Below are 16643 nucleotides of genomic sequence, written 5' to 3'. Positions count from 1 at the left end.
TTCTGGCCAACTTTGTTTCTCTGGTTTTAAGAACATGTATGAATACTGAAAACCCGTATTTGCTACAAAATACACGATGAAGAGTCCTTACTCCTCTCTCCAGTGTACATGTCCTCAAAGGCGAACTCCATCTCCCTCTGGAAGTCTTCCCTCATTTCCTGTCTCTTAAAGACAGGCTGGAAGATCTGAGGAGGCATCTGCGACACCTGCTGCCTCCTCCTGAGCAGATCTGTCTGCTGCATGTGTTCCAGTTCAACCAACAAACGCTCACGATCCTAAAGAAGGCCATTAGACACTGATCAGGCACTTCATATGACCAAAAAGTAAACAGTTCTCATCTCTTCTTACAGCTAAAGTATCAAGTTAAATGCAAGCCTATCAAACATGTTAAAGTAATACATTTTTTAAACATGTAATGAAAGTGCAACCTCCGCAAGAATTTCTTTATTCTGGCATGTAAGTGACTAGGTTAATTAGTCGCCAGGTTAATTAGTCGCCAGGTTAACAGGCAAGTTGTACCTGCATGAGCTGTTCCTTCCTCAGAGCCTGCCTCCCTCTGAGACGAGCCTTCTCCAGCTGCTCCTCTCTCCTCCTCATTTCCTCTGTCTCCAAGTCCTGCTGTCTTTTCGCATGTAGCTCAGCTTCCTCGTGGGCATTTGGCTGATTAGGCAGATCGATTAGATAACTCTGACAAATCGCGCTGGTAAATACAAACAAAAATCAGAGGGTGTGTTACCTGGTTTATGTCCACCTCTCTGTCCACTGTACTCTTGGCCATGTGGTAATGTGTGGTAGCGAAGGCACTCACATCCGATCTCCTTACGAAACGTGGCTTTTTGGGACTGATGTTCTGCTTCAGCGAGAGAAGACAAGGTTACCTTGACTTTCATTTGATTTTCAGGATTTGGAAACGTTCAGGAAATTATTATCACTGTTTGGGAAGATCACCTGAACAGGGTTTGGGAGAGGCAGTGGAAGGCTAGCCACCTTTGCTGATCTTTCCTTTTCTGCCAGTAATGCCTTCTTCCTGGCATTGACAACTCTACAGAACAGTGAAGCCACAGGTTTAATGATCAGTTCATTCTGATTCAATTTAAACACATAAACATCTGAAGATTCTTGTGATGATGCTCACTGGTTTTGCCTCTCATGGTCTTTAAGCCTCTGTGATTTGAGCTCCTTCAGCGCTTCTCGGTAACGCTCCTCTGCTTTGACGTGGTTCTCCTCCTCCCTCTGAGCTATGGCTGCCAAGTCGGGTTCCTTGAACAACAAGTTTAGCCACAAAAAATAAATATCATATGGACAAGGGTTAACAAGAATCAAATATCAACATGGTGCAGTGTATTCTGCCTTTTCTAAACAATTCAAATACTACTAAAGTGCCCCAGTGCAAAAGACTGAAGCACACTAGACTACCATTACTCTGCTTCTTCCTTAAGCAGATTGAACATTAATATTTTGTGAAAAAACCCAACCTAAGTTGGAGCTCTAGCTCTGGGACATAATTTATTTGACAAAAGTCATTCAAAGTTTAAACTTTTAGTAACGTAATCAGTCTTTCAATAGCTTCTATGTTTTTTTCCCAAAGTTTAAATTTAACTTTTATTAAAAGTTGACATTTCTCCTTCATTCTGCAGACACGATAGGATGACATCACTAACTGCTGATTTCCGTTCTAGTCTTTTAAAAAAAATTGTTTCATGCACAGGTCTTATCCTTTCAGCGTACAAATGATAAAACATATCAAACTTTTTGTCCACTTTCAACTGAGAAGACACATTGTAAAATTTCAGTTGAGAATTGGAAATGCAGGATTTCCATATAATAAAGACTAAGGTTGTGAAAAATTAGTATGTGGTCAAGCAGCTGGTGCAATGATACACTCAAAATATCTTAGTTGGATGCACAACAACTAGAACGTAGCAAAGAGTATTCGGTGGAGGTTTTTTCCCCAAATGATGACAACATATTTTTCTTTGGATTTTGGACTGTCACTGTTACTTTGATCTGTGGATTTCAGTATTCATGACAACTTAAAAAATATTTTTATAAATTAAATAATTAAAATAATAGCAAATAGATATAATTATTTGTGTATATTTATATGAAGCTTGCTTTACATGATTTATCTAACTGTCTTAAACAGATGAATGGCCTACTGGTGGTGGTCAGAGGGCCTGGTGGCGCCTGTGTCCGGCAGCCTCGCCTCTGTCAGTGCGCCCCAGGGCAGCTGTGGCTACAATGTAGCTTGCCATCGCCAGTGTGTGAATGTGAGTGTGAATGGGTGAATGACTGAATGTAGTGTAAAGCGCTTTGGGGTCCTTATGGACTAGAAAAGCGCTATACAAATGCAGGCCATTTACCATTTACCATGAATCTTCTCAGGAAGTTTAAGACATTTTCTAACTAATTTCAGAAATTTTAATGACCCACAGAAACCCTGTGGACACTGCACTGATGAGTTTATGTTTACATCAATGTGGCTCAAAATTTGGTTTCATACATTCTTTTTATTCTTTCATAATCCCCGTTTTAGTGTCTCTAATTTGAATTATTTTAGCCTTACGCTTTCTTTTGCACTCCTGTGCCCCTGGCCCAGCAGCTGGAGACTCTCCTGGTACAACCTCTGCAGCCTCTGGAGCTTTTCCCTCTGCTGTTGCTCCCACTCCTTCCTCAGCTCCCGCTCAAGTTGTTGCAGCTCATACTGTCGCCTCTGCTCAACATCTTGGCGGATCTGCTGTGCAATGTACCGGTGCTGCTCCCGCACCTGTGTGTCAACACAAAACACACACTCACTGTGCATATATCACGCAGAACTATGCACATGGCATAGTGACAGTAGGTTACAGTGATGATCAACTTAATTATCTTCATCACGTCATCTGTCAACAGAAAAAAATGGATGCAATACAAAAGATAAATCTTGGCCAGTAATACCAGCAAATCTAATCTTATTTGAAAAAATAAAAATGTGTCAGCAAAATGACCGGAGACTTCACAGCAGAATACTTTGTGAACTTTAGGTCCTTCACTGGTTAGTTACATACGAGACTTTACAGCTTCATCATGCTAAAAGAAATACTGCGTGAATTCCCTGAAACTGTCTGCCTTTGTTTATTCATGTGTCAAAGCGACTTTCAGAGACAGAACAGACCGATCAGACTTCAAATAAAAATCACTGTACGCACACAAAAAGACAGATCTTTTACACGTGCAAGTAAAATTTAATGTAGGCGAGGAACCTGAAGTTATGAACTCATATGGGCCTTAATATAGTGTTTATCAGACAGAAACAGGGGTTCAAGTAAGCACTGGCGCTTCATCAGAAAACATCCCACAGGTGCTGGAAATCAGGGACCTAAAGTGAAGCAGAAAGCCATAACACCGCCTTATTACCTGCTGTATCCGCAGTTTTCTCCTCCTTTCCTGCTCCTCTCGTATTATCCGAGCCTCTTCGTTGGGACTCGGTCTTAATCTGGACACTTTTCTCTTCATTTTCGAGCACTTCACTGGCGGACATTTCAACCAAAAAAGCAAACAGCAGGTTGCGGTTCAGCTAGCGGCGACGGCTAATGTTTGCACGCTTCACTTTGTTCGCCGGCATAACGGTTCCGTAGGACAACTTAAACTTGAAACAAGTGTTTACTATACAATCAATTACCAGGCAGGACGCTTAAAGTTTTGTTTATCATCCGAAATCCATGCCAACCCAAAAAACGGACGTTTTTGAGGGTTTTTTTTGTCCTGAACGTCACATCCGGTAGTTTAAACTGCCCGCCGTATCTTTGCCGTCCACATGAAATATTAGTTCCTAGTCATTATATCTGCATAAAAAAACATTTTATGCATTTAAACATAAAATACATAAAAATACATCAATAATATATATATATATATATACAAACATTAAATACGTAAATAGTGCTAAAGTGACACAAAGCGTTTGAAACAGCTTCCAGCCTGAGTTCATCACAATCGCGGTGGGAGGGGGACCGTGCAGGAGTTACACTCGTTCCTGTATTGATGAGCCTTTCACCGCTACTGGAACATTTAATGCAATACCCGAGAGTATTCCTCTATACCTCCAACACTAGTGAACGCCAGAGGTAAGATTTACAGGAGTAAAAGAGTATTTGGGGTTTTAAGCTGTGCTCTTGAGCTTTCGAGTCTCCTTTTATGCTGTGAGCTAAGCAAAGAGCTAACGCTAGCTAGTGTTGCTAACTAGTAAAATGTTACAAAGTGCCTAAAAGAGCTGAATTATTATCATCCAAAGTTGTTGAGGAGCATTTTCTAATTTTCGTTCTTCACTTTAACATTTGGAAATGAAGTATTTTAATGTTCTGGTTATTAAACAACCTATATTAAATGTTTGATTCAGAGGTTTTCTGGTCTCCCCTGTGTCTGTGTTTGATGACTACCCCTTTCTGCCTGTCCACTCTACTTCTCAGCCCAGTCTGTCATCATGTCTGGTGGTCCAGCGGTGAGGATCAGCATCGAGTCTTCCTGTGAGAAGCAGATGCAGGAAGTAGCCCTGGATGGGACAGAGACCTACGTCCCTCCTCTATCCATGTCCCAGAACTTGGCAAAGTTGGCACAAAGAATTGACTTCAGCCAGGGATCCGACTCAGAGGAGGATGTTGAGGGAGAACCCAAGGACCGAGAATGGGGCAAGCAGGATGGAGAGGAGGAAGAAGGTAAAATGCTTAAATAAAGCAAGGAGCTAGAGCTACACGAGCCATCACACAATCCTTGGTATAATCCGCTGCTGTGTGCCTTAGGCCAACATAAAATATCAAGCTGAACTTCATTCATCATAGGTTAAACATTTCAGTTCAGAACTTCACTTAGATGGTGAATAATTACCAATAAATATATAATTTCAGTCTTCATGCCAAATATCCTTGGACAAGATACTAGAAGTTGATCAGAGTATGAAAGCATGTGAATGTTACATATAAAGAGCATAGAAAAAAAGTGCTTGTGGGAATGGGTGAATGAGGTGCTTTGAGGGCTCAGAGTAGAAAAGTGCTGTATAAGAAACAATGTATTTACCATTTAAGTCACAATGGAGCCTCTGTCATGTTTTGAGGCTGCATTTCAGCCCGAGGTGTTGGAGGCCTTGTGAAAACTGATGGAGTTATGAATTATGTCAATCCTAAGAGTACATCCGCTGCTCCAATAAATAAATAAAATGGATTTCAGGAGTAATGAGATCCAGCTAAATAAAGTTAAACTTTATTTACAATTTACTCCTGACTCTGATGAAGAAAGGAGGACCACCAAGTAGACTGCACAAATGAACTGAAAACAGAACATGAGGTTTTTTATCACTTGTTGGAATTGAGCCCAATGTTCTGTTTTCTTGCATAGGCACAGTAAAATTTCAGCCGTCTCTTTGGCCCTGGGATTCGGTGCGTAACAACCTCCGCAGCGCCCTCACAGAGATGTGTGTACTCTATGATGTGCTCAGTGTGGTGAAGGAGAAGAAGTACATGGCTTTAGACCCCGTGTCTCAGGATCCAGCAGCTGGAAAGGTAAATTAAACAATGTCACTTACTTATTTTTTAAGGGTTCTACAAAAAATCTCTAAATGTGAGAAAAGCACTCTTAGGTTTGTCCACAAAGAGATCTTTTGCTCCTTCTCCAACTCCTGCAGACACCACAGGTTTTCCAGCTGATCAGTAAAAAGAAATCATTGGCCACAGCAGCTATGATCCTTCAAAAGGGAGCAGAGAAGCTCAGTAAGTCAGTCGCAGAGAACCAGGAGAACAGGAGGCAAAGGGATTTCAACTCTGAGCTGCTGCGGCTGCGCTCACAGTGGAAACTACGCAAAGTTGGAGACAAGATCCTGGGAGACCTCAGCTACCGCAGTGCAGGTGATGAGAGGGGAAAACACCTCACTCAGTCAGTGCTGCTGCATCCTACAGATTAACATTAGGACACTTTAAACCTGTTTTCTAACTCCTGTGTTTGCCCGTGCAGGCTCCCTTTTCCCCCATCATGGCACATTTGAAGTGATCAAAAATACTGACATTGATCTGGACAAAAAAATCCCAGAGGATTACTGCCCACTGGACGTCCAGATCCCCAGTGACCTGGAGGGGTCTGCTTACATCAAGGTCAGAGGGAAATGACATGTATAATATGTTTTTATTCATCTTTTCTCATTCCTTGTTCATTCTTTGATTTTAGATAATTACCAGATATATTAGGTGTAAAGAAAGATGCTGTTTGTGTCTTCAGGTGTCCATTCAGAAACAAGCTCCTGACATTGGTGATCTGGGAACCGTCAGCCTTTTCAGACAACAGCAAAAGAACAAAGCTGGTATGGTTCAGCACATATACACATCAAAAGTTGTTCATAACACAGAGGCTCTTTTCTTCCACGTTTTTTTTTTTCTAGAAGGGCATTTTATGAAAATACTAAATTCTTACATTCTGTGTGAGAAAGCGCTCTTTAGGCTTTGGCAAAGGATGACTGAGCCCACTCTAAATTGTAAGAGTAAATCCCACAAACGAAACTCTTGGTCTTTTCTTTCGTCTCTGCTCAGGTACGCAGCAATGGCACGTGAAACTGGAGGCGGCTCAGAATGTTTTGCTCTGTAAGGAGATCTTCGCCCAGCTGTCGAGGGAGGCAGTTCAGATCAAATCCCAGATCCCTCACATTGTTGTGAAAAACCAGATCATCTCACAGCCATTCCCAGGTGAGAATATGACACAAATGGGGTCCTGGTTCAGTGTTTCTCACACTTATGTATGTGCTTATGTGTGCCATACGGAAGCATATACCTTGCCTTGAGAGAATAACTGACCCAGTGCTTGAGCACAAGGACCAGTTCTCCACCTGCTGCAGGTTAGGGGGACCCTCCAGCTCACAGCAGATCTTCAGAGCAGAACTAGGACTGCAGTCCAAAAATGGTGGAAATGTAGTTTGTCTCACCGTGGGTTGAGACTGCCGCAACAGAGTAAACTTTCAAAATAAGAGCACAGGAGGTTGTCCACTTGTCAAGTGATTGTGGATGGCATTAAAGAGATGAAAACATTTTTTAAAAATGCTACAATATCGATGCATTAGTCTATGTCTACAAAATCCATGACAACACAGTGGTTTTGTTCGATGTTATCATGGGAATATCTTGTTGTAATTTAATAGAACTTAGAACCAAAATGTAGACTCACAGCCATAGTACAAAAAATACCTGTGTGGTATTTTGCTCTAAAACTTGAAATATACATTCTGGGGATTCGTTCAGACTCGAGTTAACGTGTGAACTAATATGGGACCTATAGGTATTAACAAATGGTGAAAGATCCAAATAAGAACAGGTGGGGATGGAGGAAGACAGACAATCTGATAAAGAAAGACAAGAAAAGATGATTATATATACACACACACACGTGGAAACAGTGAGGGGAAAGGAAAACAGCCCATTGTTCCTTCACTGGGCTGGTTTCAGTCATTATGCAAATGTACTGTTTATAAGATTGAAACCTGCAGTCAGCTGAGACTGAAGATGTCACCTGATGATGACAAAACGTTTCTCCCAGAAAACGCTACGTCCAGATGAACAGAATCAACTTTTGGAGAAAACAAAAGACCAAAAAATAGGAGGTGAAACCAAAATAAGACACAAGAGAAAACAACCTTTGAAGTAAAACAGGAAGTGACCAAAAGACAAAGCAGAGAGGCATAAATACGAACATGAAGCGCTCTGACAGCTAGAATAACATTTAACATAATGACTGACTAATGTGGCCTTTTTTTTCTTTCTTTCTTTTTTAGTGCTCTTTTACTGGAGGTTAAGTAACAGGTGCTATCTGCTGCATTCCTCTTTTTATCTATAAAACAAACACCATATTAATGTTCTGAGTAATATTCTTAATGTTACGTACGAGCAGCTGTCATCAAGTATTCAGCTTTCACATTTGTCAAGAGTGTAAAGAATGTTCTTTCACTTTTAGTGAACACTCAAATCAAATCAAATCAAATCACTTTTATTGTCATGTACTGCAGTATCCGGTCCAGAACCGGGACCGGATACTGCAGAACCTTGTTCAGTACTTTACTGTTTAAATTGTAAAGTAGTTTGAACAGTTTATGGCTGGGGTGACTGGAGTCTTTGATGATCCTCCTGCCCTAATTCATCCAAAGTGTCATTCTCCCCTCCAAACACACCTGTGATTTTTCTCTCTAGGTCTGCAGCTGTCAATCTCACTGTGCCACTCTACGGGGGAGAAGAAAAACAACCGGGCATCTCCAGAGAAACCCAAACCGGACGACCACCTTTACGTACTAGAACACAATCTGCATCAGATGATGAGAGAGGTGAGAAGTGAGATTCCTGTAGAGCGCAATCTATTAACCACCTCTGGAGGAAACCAGATATGATCTGAAAAGCGTTAAATATTTTTAAGCTTTGCCTTTTTTTCTCTCTTTCCTTTAACTTTTAAATAAATAAATAATAAATACATTTTTATTTATATAGGACCTTTCAAGACAGAATCACAAAGTGCTGCACATAAGATTACAAGTCATAAAAAGATTTAAAAAGAGAAAATAAAACAGGCAAAAAATTAACCAAAAGCAGTTTTAAAAAGGTGAGTTTTGAGTTGTTTTTTAAAAACAGCTGCTGTGTCCACAGTTCTTAATGTTTGAGGGAGAGAGTCCACAGTCTCGGGGCCACAGTGGCAAAAGCTCTGTCACCCTCAGTCCTCCTCTTAGTATTTTTTATAGCAAGTAAGCCCTGATCAGATGACCTCAAAGACCTGCTGGGGACATCGGGCTGTAGCAGATCAAAGATGTAGGCTGGTGCCAGTCCGTGCACAGCTCTGTAGGTCAAGACCAGGATCTTAAAATCAACTCTAAATTTAACAGGAAGCCACTGAGATAATAACGGTGTCACATGTGAGTACTTGGAGGATTTTGTCAAAAGCCTCGCTGCAGCGTTTTGCACAACCTGCAGACGAACTATATATCCTCAAAAAATCCATCTCAGTTAGGGAATACTGGTCAGGTGTCAGTGTGCTTAGAATTAGAGAAAGAGAATTAAAGAGAAAACTGCAATAGTCCCCTGCAGTATTACTCGGTGATAGTGGGGAGGAAGAACTCCCTTTTAACAGGAAGAGAGCACCGGCTGAATTGCACTCAGGAAGAGACAGTCGTTTCTGAGCAGAGGGTGCTTACAAGAAAATTACAGCTACAAAGTGAAGGAATCTATGAGGGTTTTTTTTCTTGTAAATTTAAAGTTTTAATGTTGGATGTTTGTTTTAGATATTAAGATATATTTGTGTTCTTCTGCCTACAACAACCCTGGAAACCTGTCGTCTTCTACTCTGCCAGGAGACACTTCTATTGTTATTCATTTAAATTTCATCGTCTCAGTGCACATTTCATTGGCAACATTTGTTTCTTTTATAGTTTCACAAGCAGCAGCTGAGCTCTGTGGTGATACCGCACCCTTCTAGCGCTCCCTTTGGGCACAAACGTCTGCGTTTGGCAGGGCCACTGGCCTATGACAAGGCAGAAATCTCCAGTTGGCAGCAGACTGAGGGGCTGCTGGAGAAGATGATCAAACAGGCCAAACACATCTTCCTACGTCGCAGGTAAAATATCCTGATATAATTTTACAAATACAGAAACAGTTACCAGCAACAATATTGAATTTTACTGCAAATTTAGGAGCTCCAGAAACTTTAGCAGCTCAAAAAAGCAGCGTTTGCCTACATTTGGCTAGCAGATGGCTCATATTGTGTTTGTTGTTTCATCAGAATCAGAATACTTTATTAATCCCAAACTGATTCTGGAAATTAAATTATGTCCTTTTATCTTAAAATATTTAATCTTTTAACAGAAGAGTTGTTGTTAGCTACTTTTTGTTGGCTGTATAATGCTTCGCAATACTCTTCACGGGTACCACGGTGTTTGTGGTCAACAGGACGGCACGTACCATCGATAGTCTGGCCAGTCGGATTGAAGACCCGCAGATCCAGGCTCACTGGTCCAACATTAATGACGTATACGAGTCCAGTGTCAAGGTGCTCATCACTTCACAAGGCTACGAGCAGATCTGCAAGTAAGTGGAGTGCAGAGGAGTTTATTTTACTCATTATTTTAAATATCAATATTAATTTTTTTTTTTTTTTAATTTGTACATTTTATTTTTATTATATTTTTTATTATCACAGATTTGCACTATTTTAAATATTTACTAAATATTCACTATTCATTTTGTACTATTGTTATTTTAATTTAAAATACTTTTTAAAATTATTAGAATTAAAATATTTTGTATTTTGTAATCGAAAAACTCAACAATTGAAAAAATCCTTGACACAAAGTTTTTGCTTTGCTGATTTGTTTAATGCTCGGCTCTGTAGCGCTCAGTGGCCGCCATGTAAATGCAAATGTTTTACCTACATTTGCAACTAAAAACAAACCTGCAATAGAAATGTATCTAGGAGCAGCATGTGAATAAAAAGTATGACAACATTAAACCCACATGGTCCCCAGTTTTTAAACAAAATTACTGATAACACAGCAGCAACAGTGACTGTCTGACTGAGACGGTGAGCTCATTTTTCTAGTGTCCAAATCAGACCACTGTTATCACCATCACAACCTTTACTGGGAAACAGCTGGCAGGATCCTTCAAAAAACAACCTGCTTAATGAACTTTGATGTGAAGAAAATAGGACTTTAAAGTTTGTTCCAGTCACTGTCATTTGTTTTAAGCAGTGAAAAAGAAATATATCAAGAATATTATGTTAATAAAACTGTATTAATATATAGGGGGAAACAGCTTTTTCCCCCAGGCCAATAAAAATGCGCATGGGCCAGTAAAACTCTGAGCCAATGACTTGGGGCTGTTAGGTTGGACAATGTTAATTATTAAGATGTGCACCATCAAAACATCTCGTCTTTAGAAGCATAAAACTTTGCATCAAAGCATTATTGTATTTGAGATCATTTATTTATTTGTTTTTGCATTTAAGAGAATGTTTTCTTCAAATGCTTTAGTTTTATTATGGCATGCAAATTAGGGACGGGAATCGAGAACGTGTTCTTGTAGAAAACCTGTTCTCAGTAGTCAAATTCCTTGGAATTGTTTGAATGCCCGCCTATTAATCCCACTTATGGTTTTTACACTTGCACTATAATCAGCTGATTTCAGTTTGCGTGTCAAAGGAGGAAAATAGTCTAGAGCACAGGTGTCGAACTCCTGGTCTCGAGGGCCGCTGTCCTGCTTGTTTTCCAACTAACCAGCCTGTGTAGCTTCTTATTGGCAAAGCAAATCTGATCCAGGTAATCCGCAGCATGGATATCTCAAAAACAAGCAGGATACCCCTGATCTAGAGCATGGATATGGACATTTATTTTTTTTGCACAAAAGGACGAGATAAATTGTAGAGTGGAAAACTGCATCCAGGACAGAAACAACTGCATTATGCTGCCAGGTATCCACCAAGACACCATGCTAAAGCTAAGCTAACCCAGAACCCAGAGTGAAAGCTGAGCGAATGCTGAGGCCAGTACCCTGACCCATATCAGGAAGTCCTAAAAACTCCCTGAAAAGCCTTCAGCTAATCCAAAATGCTGCAGCAAGAGTCCTGACAGGGACTAGAAAGAGAGAGCAGATTTCTCCTGTATTGGCTTCTCTTCATTGGCTTCCTGTGAAATCCTGCACCTTTAAAATCCTGTCTTGAAAAATGTAATCTTAATGACCTTGTAGTACCATATCACCCTATCAGAGCACTTCGCTCTCGCTCTGCAGGCCTACTTGTTGTTCCTAGAGTATTTAAAAGTAGAATGGGAGGCAGAGCCTTCAGTTTTCAGGCCCCTCTTCTGTGGAACCAGCTTCCAGTTTGGATTCAGGAGACAGACACTATCTCTACTTTTAAGATTAGGCTTCAAACTTTCCTTTTTGCTAAAGCATATAGTTAGGGCTGGACCAGGTGACCCTGAATCCTCCCTTAGTTATGCTGCAATAGACGTAGGCTGCCGGGGGATTCCCATGATGCACTGGGTGTTGTTTCTTCAGTCACCTTTCTCACTTACTATGTGTTTATAAACCTCCTGCATTTAATCATTAGTTATTATTAATCTCTGGCTTCCAAAGGATGTGTTTTGTCGCAGCAGATGGCCCCGCCCCTCCCTGAGCCTGGTTTTGCTGGAGGTTTCTTCCTGTTAAAAGGGAGTTTTTCCTTCCCACTGTCACCAAAGTGCTGCTCATAGGTTGTCATATGTTTGTTGGAGTTTTTGCTGTTGTATTATTGTAGGGTGTTTACCTTACAATATAAAGCACTTTGAGGCGACGTTTTTTGTGATTTGGTGCTGTATAAATAAAATTGAATTGAATTAACTTCTACATGGAATCAAGGAGATGGCAGTCAGACTGCAGCCTCCCTTTATACCTGTTCATGTTTCTAAAGCAGAATCACTGTGGCGTTCGCTTTTCGGTGCTGGTTTTCATCTTTGCTTTGTGCAGTCAGCTTTTTAGTGCACTAGGAGAGAGATCTTAGAGATCTGTGTCCTCATTAGGGATTTGTTTTGGTATGTGGGGCTGTAGTCTCAGGTTTATATTGTTAAATGGTGATTATGAGACATTGTATTTCAGCTATTTGCAGAGTAACATGAAAGTAACGTTATGATTTTGATAATGAAGTGATTAAGCAAAGTACTGCATTACTTTTTCAAAAAGTAGTCTGTGTAATATGTGTAATAATGATTTGAGTAACAATTTGAACGCTGATCACAACAAAGGGAACTACCTCAACATATGCGCACAAACATTTGACCCACTGCATGCAATTCATTTGCATGAATGTTTTTTTGTTGTTGTTTTTTATGGGCATTGTATGTAGTTATATTACAACATTGGTACACACTGTAGAAATAACAATTTTCTATTTCCTGTTTTTTGGGGATTTTGTTTGATAACCTGTAGGGGGGGGTTTGTTTTTGTGTTTGTTTGTTTTTTTTGTTTTTTTTCCTCTTTTAAGTATTTATTATAAGGCAGACGTATTTCTTATCCAGTTACTTGAATAATCAATAGGATACTTGATTACTAAAATATTCAATAGCTGCAGCTTTTATTATTTAATAGTCTCAGCGCTCGCAAAATCGCTATCCCGACGTCCCAACACTAGCAATTTTTCCGGTTCAGGCTACCAAATTCCAACTCAGCCCTGCCCATCAGGCTATCATAGGAAGAAAAAATATATGTCAATACTTTTGCATTCTTTCGCAAACGTAGCTGGGTAATGTTGTCATTGGTATCGAAGAGCCACTGTCAATATGTGACATAATGAAATCGCGTTTGAATTTGCGCTTTTTTTTTTCTTTTTTCTTTTTTTTGCTTCACGTTCACTTTGCCATCGTGCAAACTGTGAATAGAGAGCGGCAGTACTGATTGGTGAGTGACAGATTAATTCCTCTCCAATTCCTTATCACTCATTAGCTTACTATGTAAATATGACAAGTGAAATCTTCCGCAGCAAGCTTAAACATGTCATAGAGGTTGATTGTGCAGAGAATTGATCATTATGCAAGTGCGTGTGTAAAAGCAGATGGATTTACGCAGGTATTTTAGTCCTGCAGAGCCAAATAAGACAGGTCAGGGTAAAGAGGGGACAGCCAAAGAAAAGCTTACCACAAAATGGAAAAGATATGACAAATCAGACTATGAGGCAAAAAGAAAGCGCAGCTTTTTTGGTTTCATGGACAAAAGAATTTCTGTGGCTGGAATATGACGAGTTAAATAACATAAAGTTCTGCCGGGTGTGTTGTGAGTTTCACTCGATTTCTGAGTCGACAAGCGCCTTTGTTACTGGGACCAGTAATTTTAAGAAAGACCCCATCAGAACCCTTGAGAAATGCAAGAAATGCATTATTGCTCAGTCTGCAGCATCATTCCCTAAACAAACACCAATTGCAAAAAACATATGAAAAATAAACCAAGCACAAGAAGAAGTCCTGAAAAATCTGTTTAGAACAGCGTACTGTGTTGCAAAGAGTGAACTACCTTTGGCAAAATTTAGCAGTCTTTGCAAACTTTGCAAACAAAGCAAATGGCCTCGATCTTGGTTCCACTTACCTCTTACCCGTGACTCCAGTGGAAACTTCAGATTCAGGATCTGACACAGACTGATTCATGTTCTACGCAGTTTTTACAAGTTCATAGAAATTTCTGTTCAATTACAACCAAGTATTTGAGTTGATGATTGTAATTTTTATACAGTTGTTGTAATTTGTGTTTGATGGATGTTTTGTTTTGTAACAAAACATCCATCAAAAAATTGTCCTCTTGTTTTTTTCAGGCTACTTAAATTTATTTTGGGCTACCAAAAACGGAAGAGTGTCTGCCTGTCATGAACAAAGCAGCCAGGAACACACAGGCAAAAATGTAATCTTCAAAAAAATGGGTTTTATTATACCCCAAAAATGACAAGATGATTACAAAAATTCAAAATAACAAAAATAAACTTTTTAAGAACCAAGTGGGCCCATAAAAGAGGTTAACTTTACAGAACTCTACTCAAAAGTCACTTAACAAAAACATAACTCAACAAACTGACCTGCCCAAATGAGAAACAGCTCCAGTTATATAGCAAATGAACAAACCACTATATACACCAAAGGTGAAAACTAGAGAGATAACAGCTAACCATCATTCAAGAAGAACCCCATTCCCCCTGCATGATCACAATAGATGGTCCAGTCCATTTTATTGGCTTCTGCATTTAAACCAGCTCCACCCTCAGCCTCCTCTTTCAGCCAAACCAGGAAGGACTGGAGCGGAGGCCAGGTAACTCAGAAAGAGCAGAAAATATAATTAATATAACATATATAAAATAACAAACAATGCAAAGCAAAGTCTATGCCACCATTTGGGCATTATGATCACAGAAGCTTTAGAGCATAATGTAAACATAAGACAAAAAGATCAAATGAATATTACCCAAGTATTTCAGTTGTGTGGTTGCATGAAGCCATCACACTGCCCGAAGGGCTACCAGGGATTTTGAAATTTTGCGAGCTGTGAGTCTTATTTCTGAATCTATAGTAATTTCTTTGTACTTTTGTTAACTAACGTTTATCATTATATTTTTCTATTTTCGTTCACTGCTGTTGTGAACTATATAAATAAATGGATTTGAAAAATGCTTTTCACTCCTCATATATGGATGTTTACATGACTCTGGACCAGCGTGTTTGATCCTCTGAAATGAGGCTCACTGTGTTTTATTGGGTGTGTTTAGGTCCATCCAGCTGCAGCTGAACATCGGTGTGGAGCAGATCAGGGTGGTGCACAGAGATGGACGTGTGGTCACGCTGTCACACCAGGAACAGGAGCTGCAAGACTTTCTCCTCTCACAGGTAACACCAGTAACTTCCACAGTTATTGGAGGAGGCTGAATTTACTAGAAGCATGGCTGCACACTGTTGACTGTAATGCTTCAGTATTTAGTTCTGCGTATGCCTGCCTTCTTTTCACAGATGTCGCAGCATCAGGTACATGCAGTTCAGCAGCTGGCTAAGGTGATGGGCTGGCACGTCCTGAGCTTCAGTAACCATGTAGGTCTGGGCCCAGTGGAGAGCATCGGAAATGCCTCCGCGGTCACTGTGGCCTCTCCCAACGGAGAGTACGCCATCTCAGGTGAGACCGATGGCTCTTGGATCCTCAGGTTTCTCTGTAGTAGGAAGATCATATTAGCAGCAGCAACTCTACTACTCATGCCTCTGTGCATGAGACATTCAGGCTCTCCCTTAGCTAACCTCCCCCCAAAATCTGTGCTGTTGAATAAAGGCTAAAATGTAAAAAAAAAAAATTATATATCAACCTTTTTTATTTGAAAGAAAAGGTAGAAACTAATGTAATAAATCAAGACGACACCCAGTCTGTCAGTTCATGGAAAATTGCTCAGGATTAAGCAGACAGGTTGATACAAGTTGGGGAATCTTTGAGAAACATCCTCTCTTCAAACATCATTGAAATGCATCATGAGCCGGTTTCCTCGGGCCATGCAACACTCATGCTGAATATCTGTAAACACTGAAGAATAATGTGTGGCGAGACAAGACAGAAACTTTATTGTCATTGTTTAAAAACAACAAAAGTCTGCTCAGCAGCTCTTTATCATTATGCAGCAAAGTAAATAACTGTCAGTGGGTTTTCATTAAAGTTTCTTGTCTCTTCAGTACGTAACGGCCCAGAGAGCGGGTGCAAAGTTTTGGTGCAGTTCCCTCGCAGCCAGATCAAAGAGCTGCCAAAGAGCGACGTCATCCAGGACGCCAAGTGGAGCCACCTCAGAGGGCCGTACAAAGAGGTCCACTGGAGCAAGATGGAGGGCCGAAACTTTGTCTACAAGATGGAGCTCCTCATGGCGGCGCTGACTCCCTGTCCTTAGGTGCTGACTCTGTCTGCTGACTCCTCCCACACACAAAATAACAGCTTATTTAAAGAGGACAATCTTCCTTCATAGACTCTCTTCCTCACATTTGAAAGAATCGACAGCGCTTTCATTTCTTTTATTTTTTTAACCAACTCGTGAAGTCTGTCCACACAAGTGTCCTCTGCCTGTTGCTTATAGTGTAAGGTGTGGACTGTGTATACCTCAAACAGTTTGATACAAAATAAAAAGCA

General features: G+C 40.3%; 2 protein-coding genes across 2 annotated transcripts in view; one reads left to right on the top strand and one right to left on the bottom strand.

Annotated features, from left to right (window-relative positions):
• cep295 (centrosomal protein 295) overlaps positions 1 to 3790 on the bottom strand; it is a 25824-nt gene extending 22034 nt beyond the window's left edge. The window contains exons 1-7 of the mRNA XM_087851325.1: positions 3397 to 3790; positions 2567 to 2767; positions 1136 to 1260; positions 949 to 1042; positions 737 to 853; positions 520 to 660; positions 92 to 275 (exon numbers count right to left, since the gene is read on the bottom strand). Coding sequence (XP_087707451.1) covers positions 92 to 275; positions 520 to 660; positions 737 to 853; positions 949 to 1042; positions 1136 to 1260; positions 2567 to 2767; positions 3397 to 3495 — 961 coding nt within the window. The 5' untranslated portion in view covers positions 3496 to 3790. The remainder of the gene's footprint in view (positions 1 to 91; positions 276 to 519; positions 661 to 736; positions 854 to 948; positions 1043 to 1135; positions 1261 to 2566; positions 2768 to 3396) is intronic.
• Positions 3379 to 16643, top strand: med17 (mediator complex subunit 17). Its single transcript, XM_087851326.1, has 13 exons — positions 3379 to 4106; positions 4449 to 4694; positions 5371 to 5534; positions 5657 to 5876; positions 5983 to 6119; positions 6244 to 6325; positions 6552 to 6704; positions 8196 to 8326; positions 9419 to 9603; positions 9936 to 10073; positions 15259 to 15376; positions 15497 to 15656; positions 16199 to 16643. Exons 2-13 carry the CDS (start codon positions 4463 to 4465, stop codon positions 16405 to 16407), a joined length of 1929 nt encoding a protein of 642 aa, XP_087707452.1. The 5' UTR covers positions 3379 to 4106; positions 4449 to 4462; the 3' UTR covers positions 16408 to 16643.

This window comes from Neolamprologus brichardi, chromosome 14, assembly GCF_056152115.1.
Source record: "Neolamprologus brichardi isolate AB-2024 chromosome 14, ASM5615211v1, whole genome shotgun sequence".
Lineage (NCBI taxonomy): Eukaryota > Metazoa > Chordata > Actinopteri > Cichliformes > Cichlidae > Neolamprologus > Neolamprologus brichardi.
Note: the sequence above shows the minus strand (reverse complement) of the source record. Positions and strands in the feature narration are given on the sequence as shown.

Coding starts and splice junctions, on each gene's coding strand:
- med17 (XM_087851326.1), top strand. CDS start 4,463: ATGTCTGGTGGTCCAGCGGTGAGGATCAGCATCGAGTCTTCCTGTGAG. Junction 15,377..15,496: donor AAGACTTTCTCCTCTCACAG/GTAACACCAGTA, acceptor TTCTTTTCACAG/ATGTCGCAGCATCAGGTACA. Junction 15,657..16,198: donor CGGAGAGTACGCCATCTCAG/GTGAGACCGATG, acceptor TTGTCTCTTCAG/TACGTAACGGCCCAGAGAGC.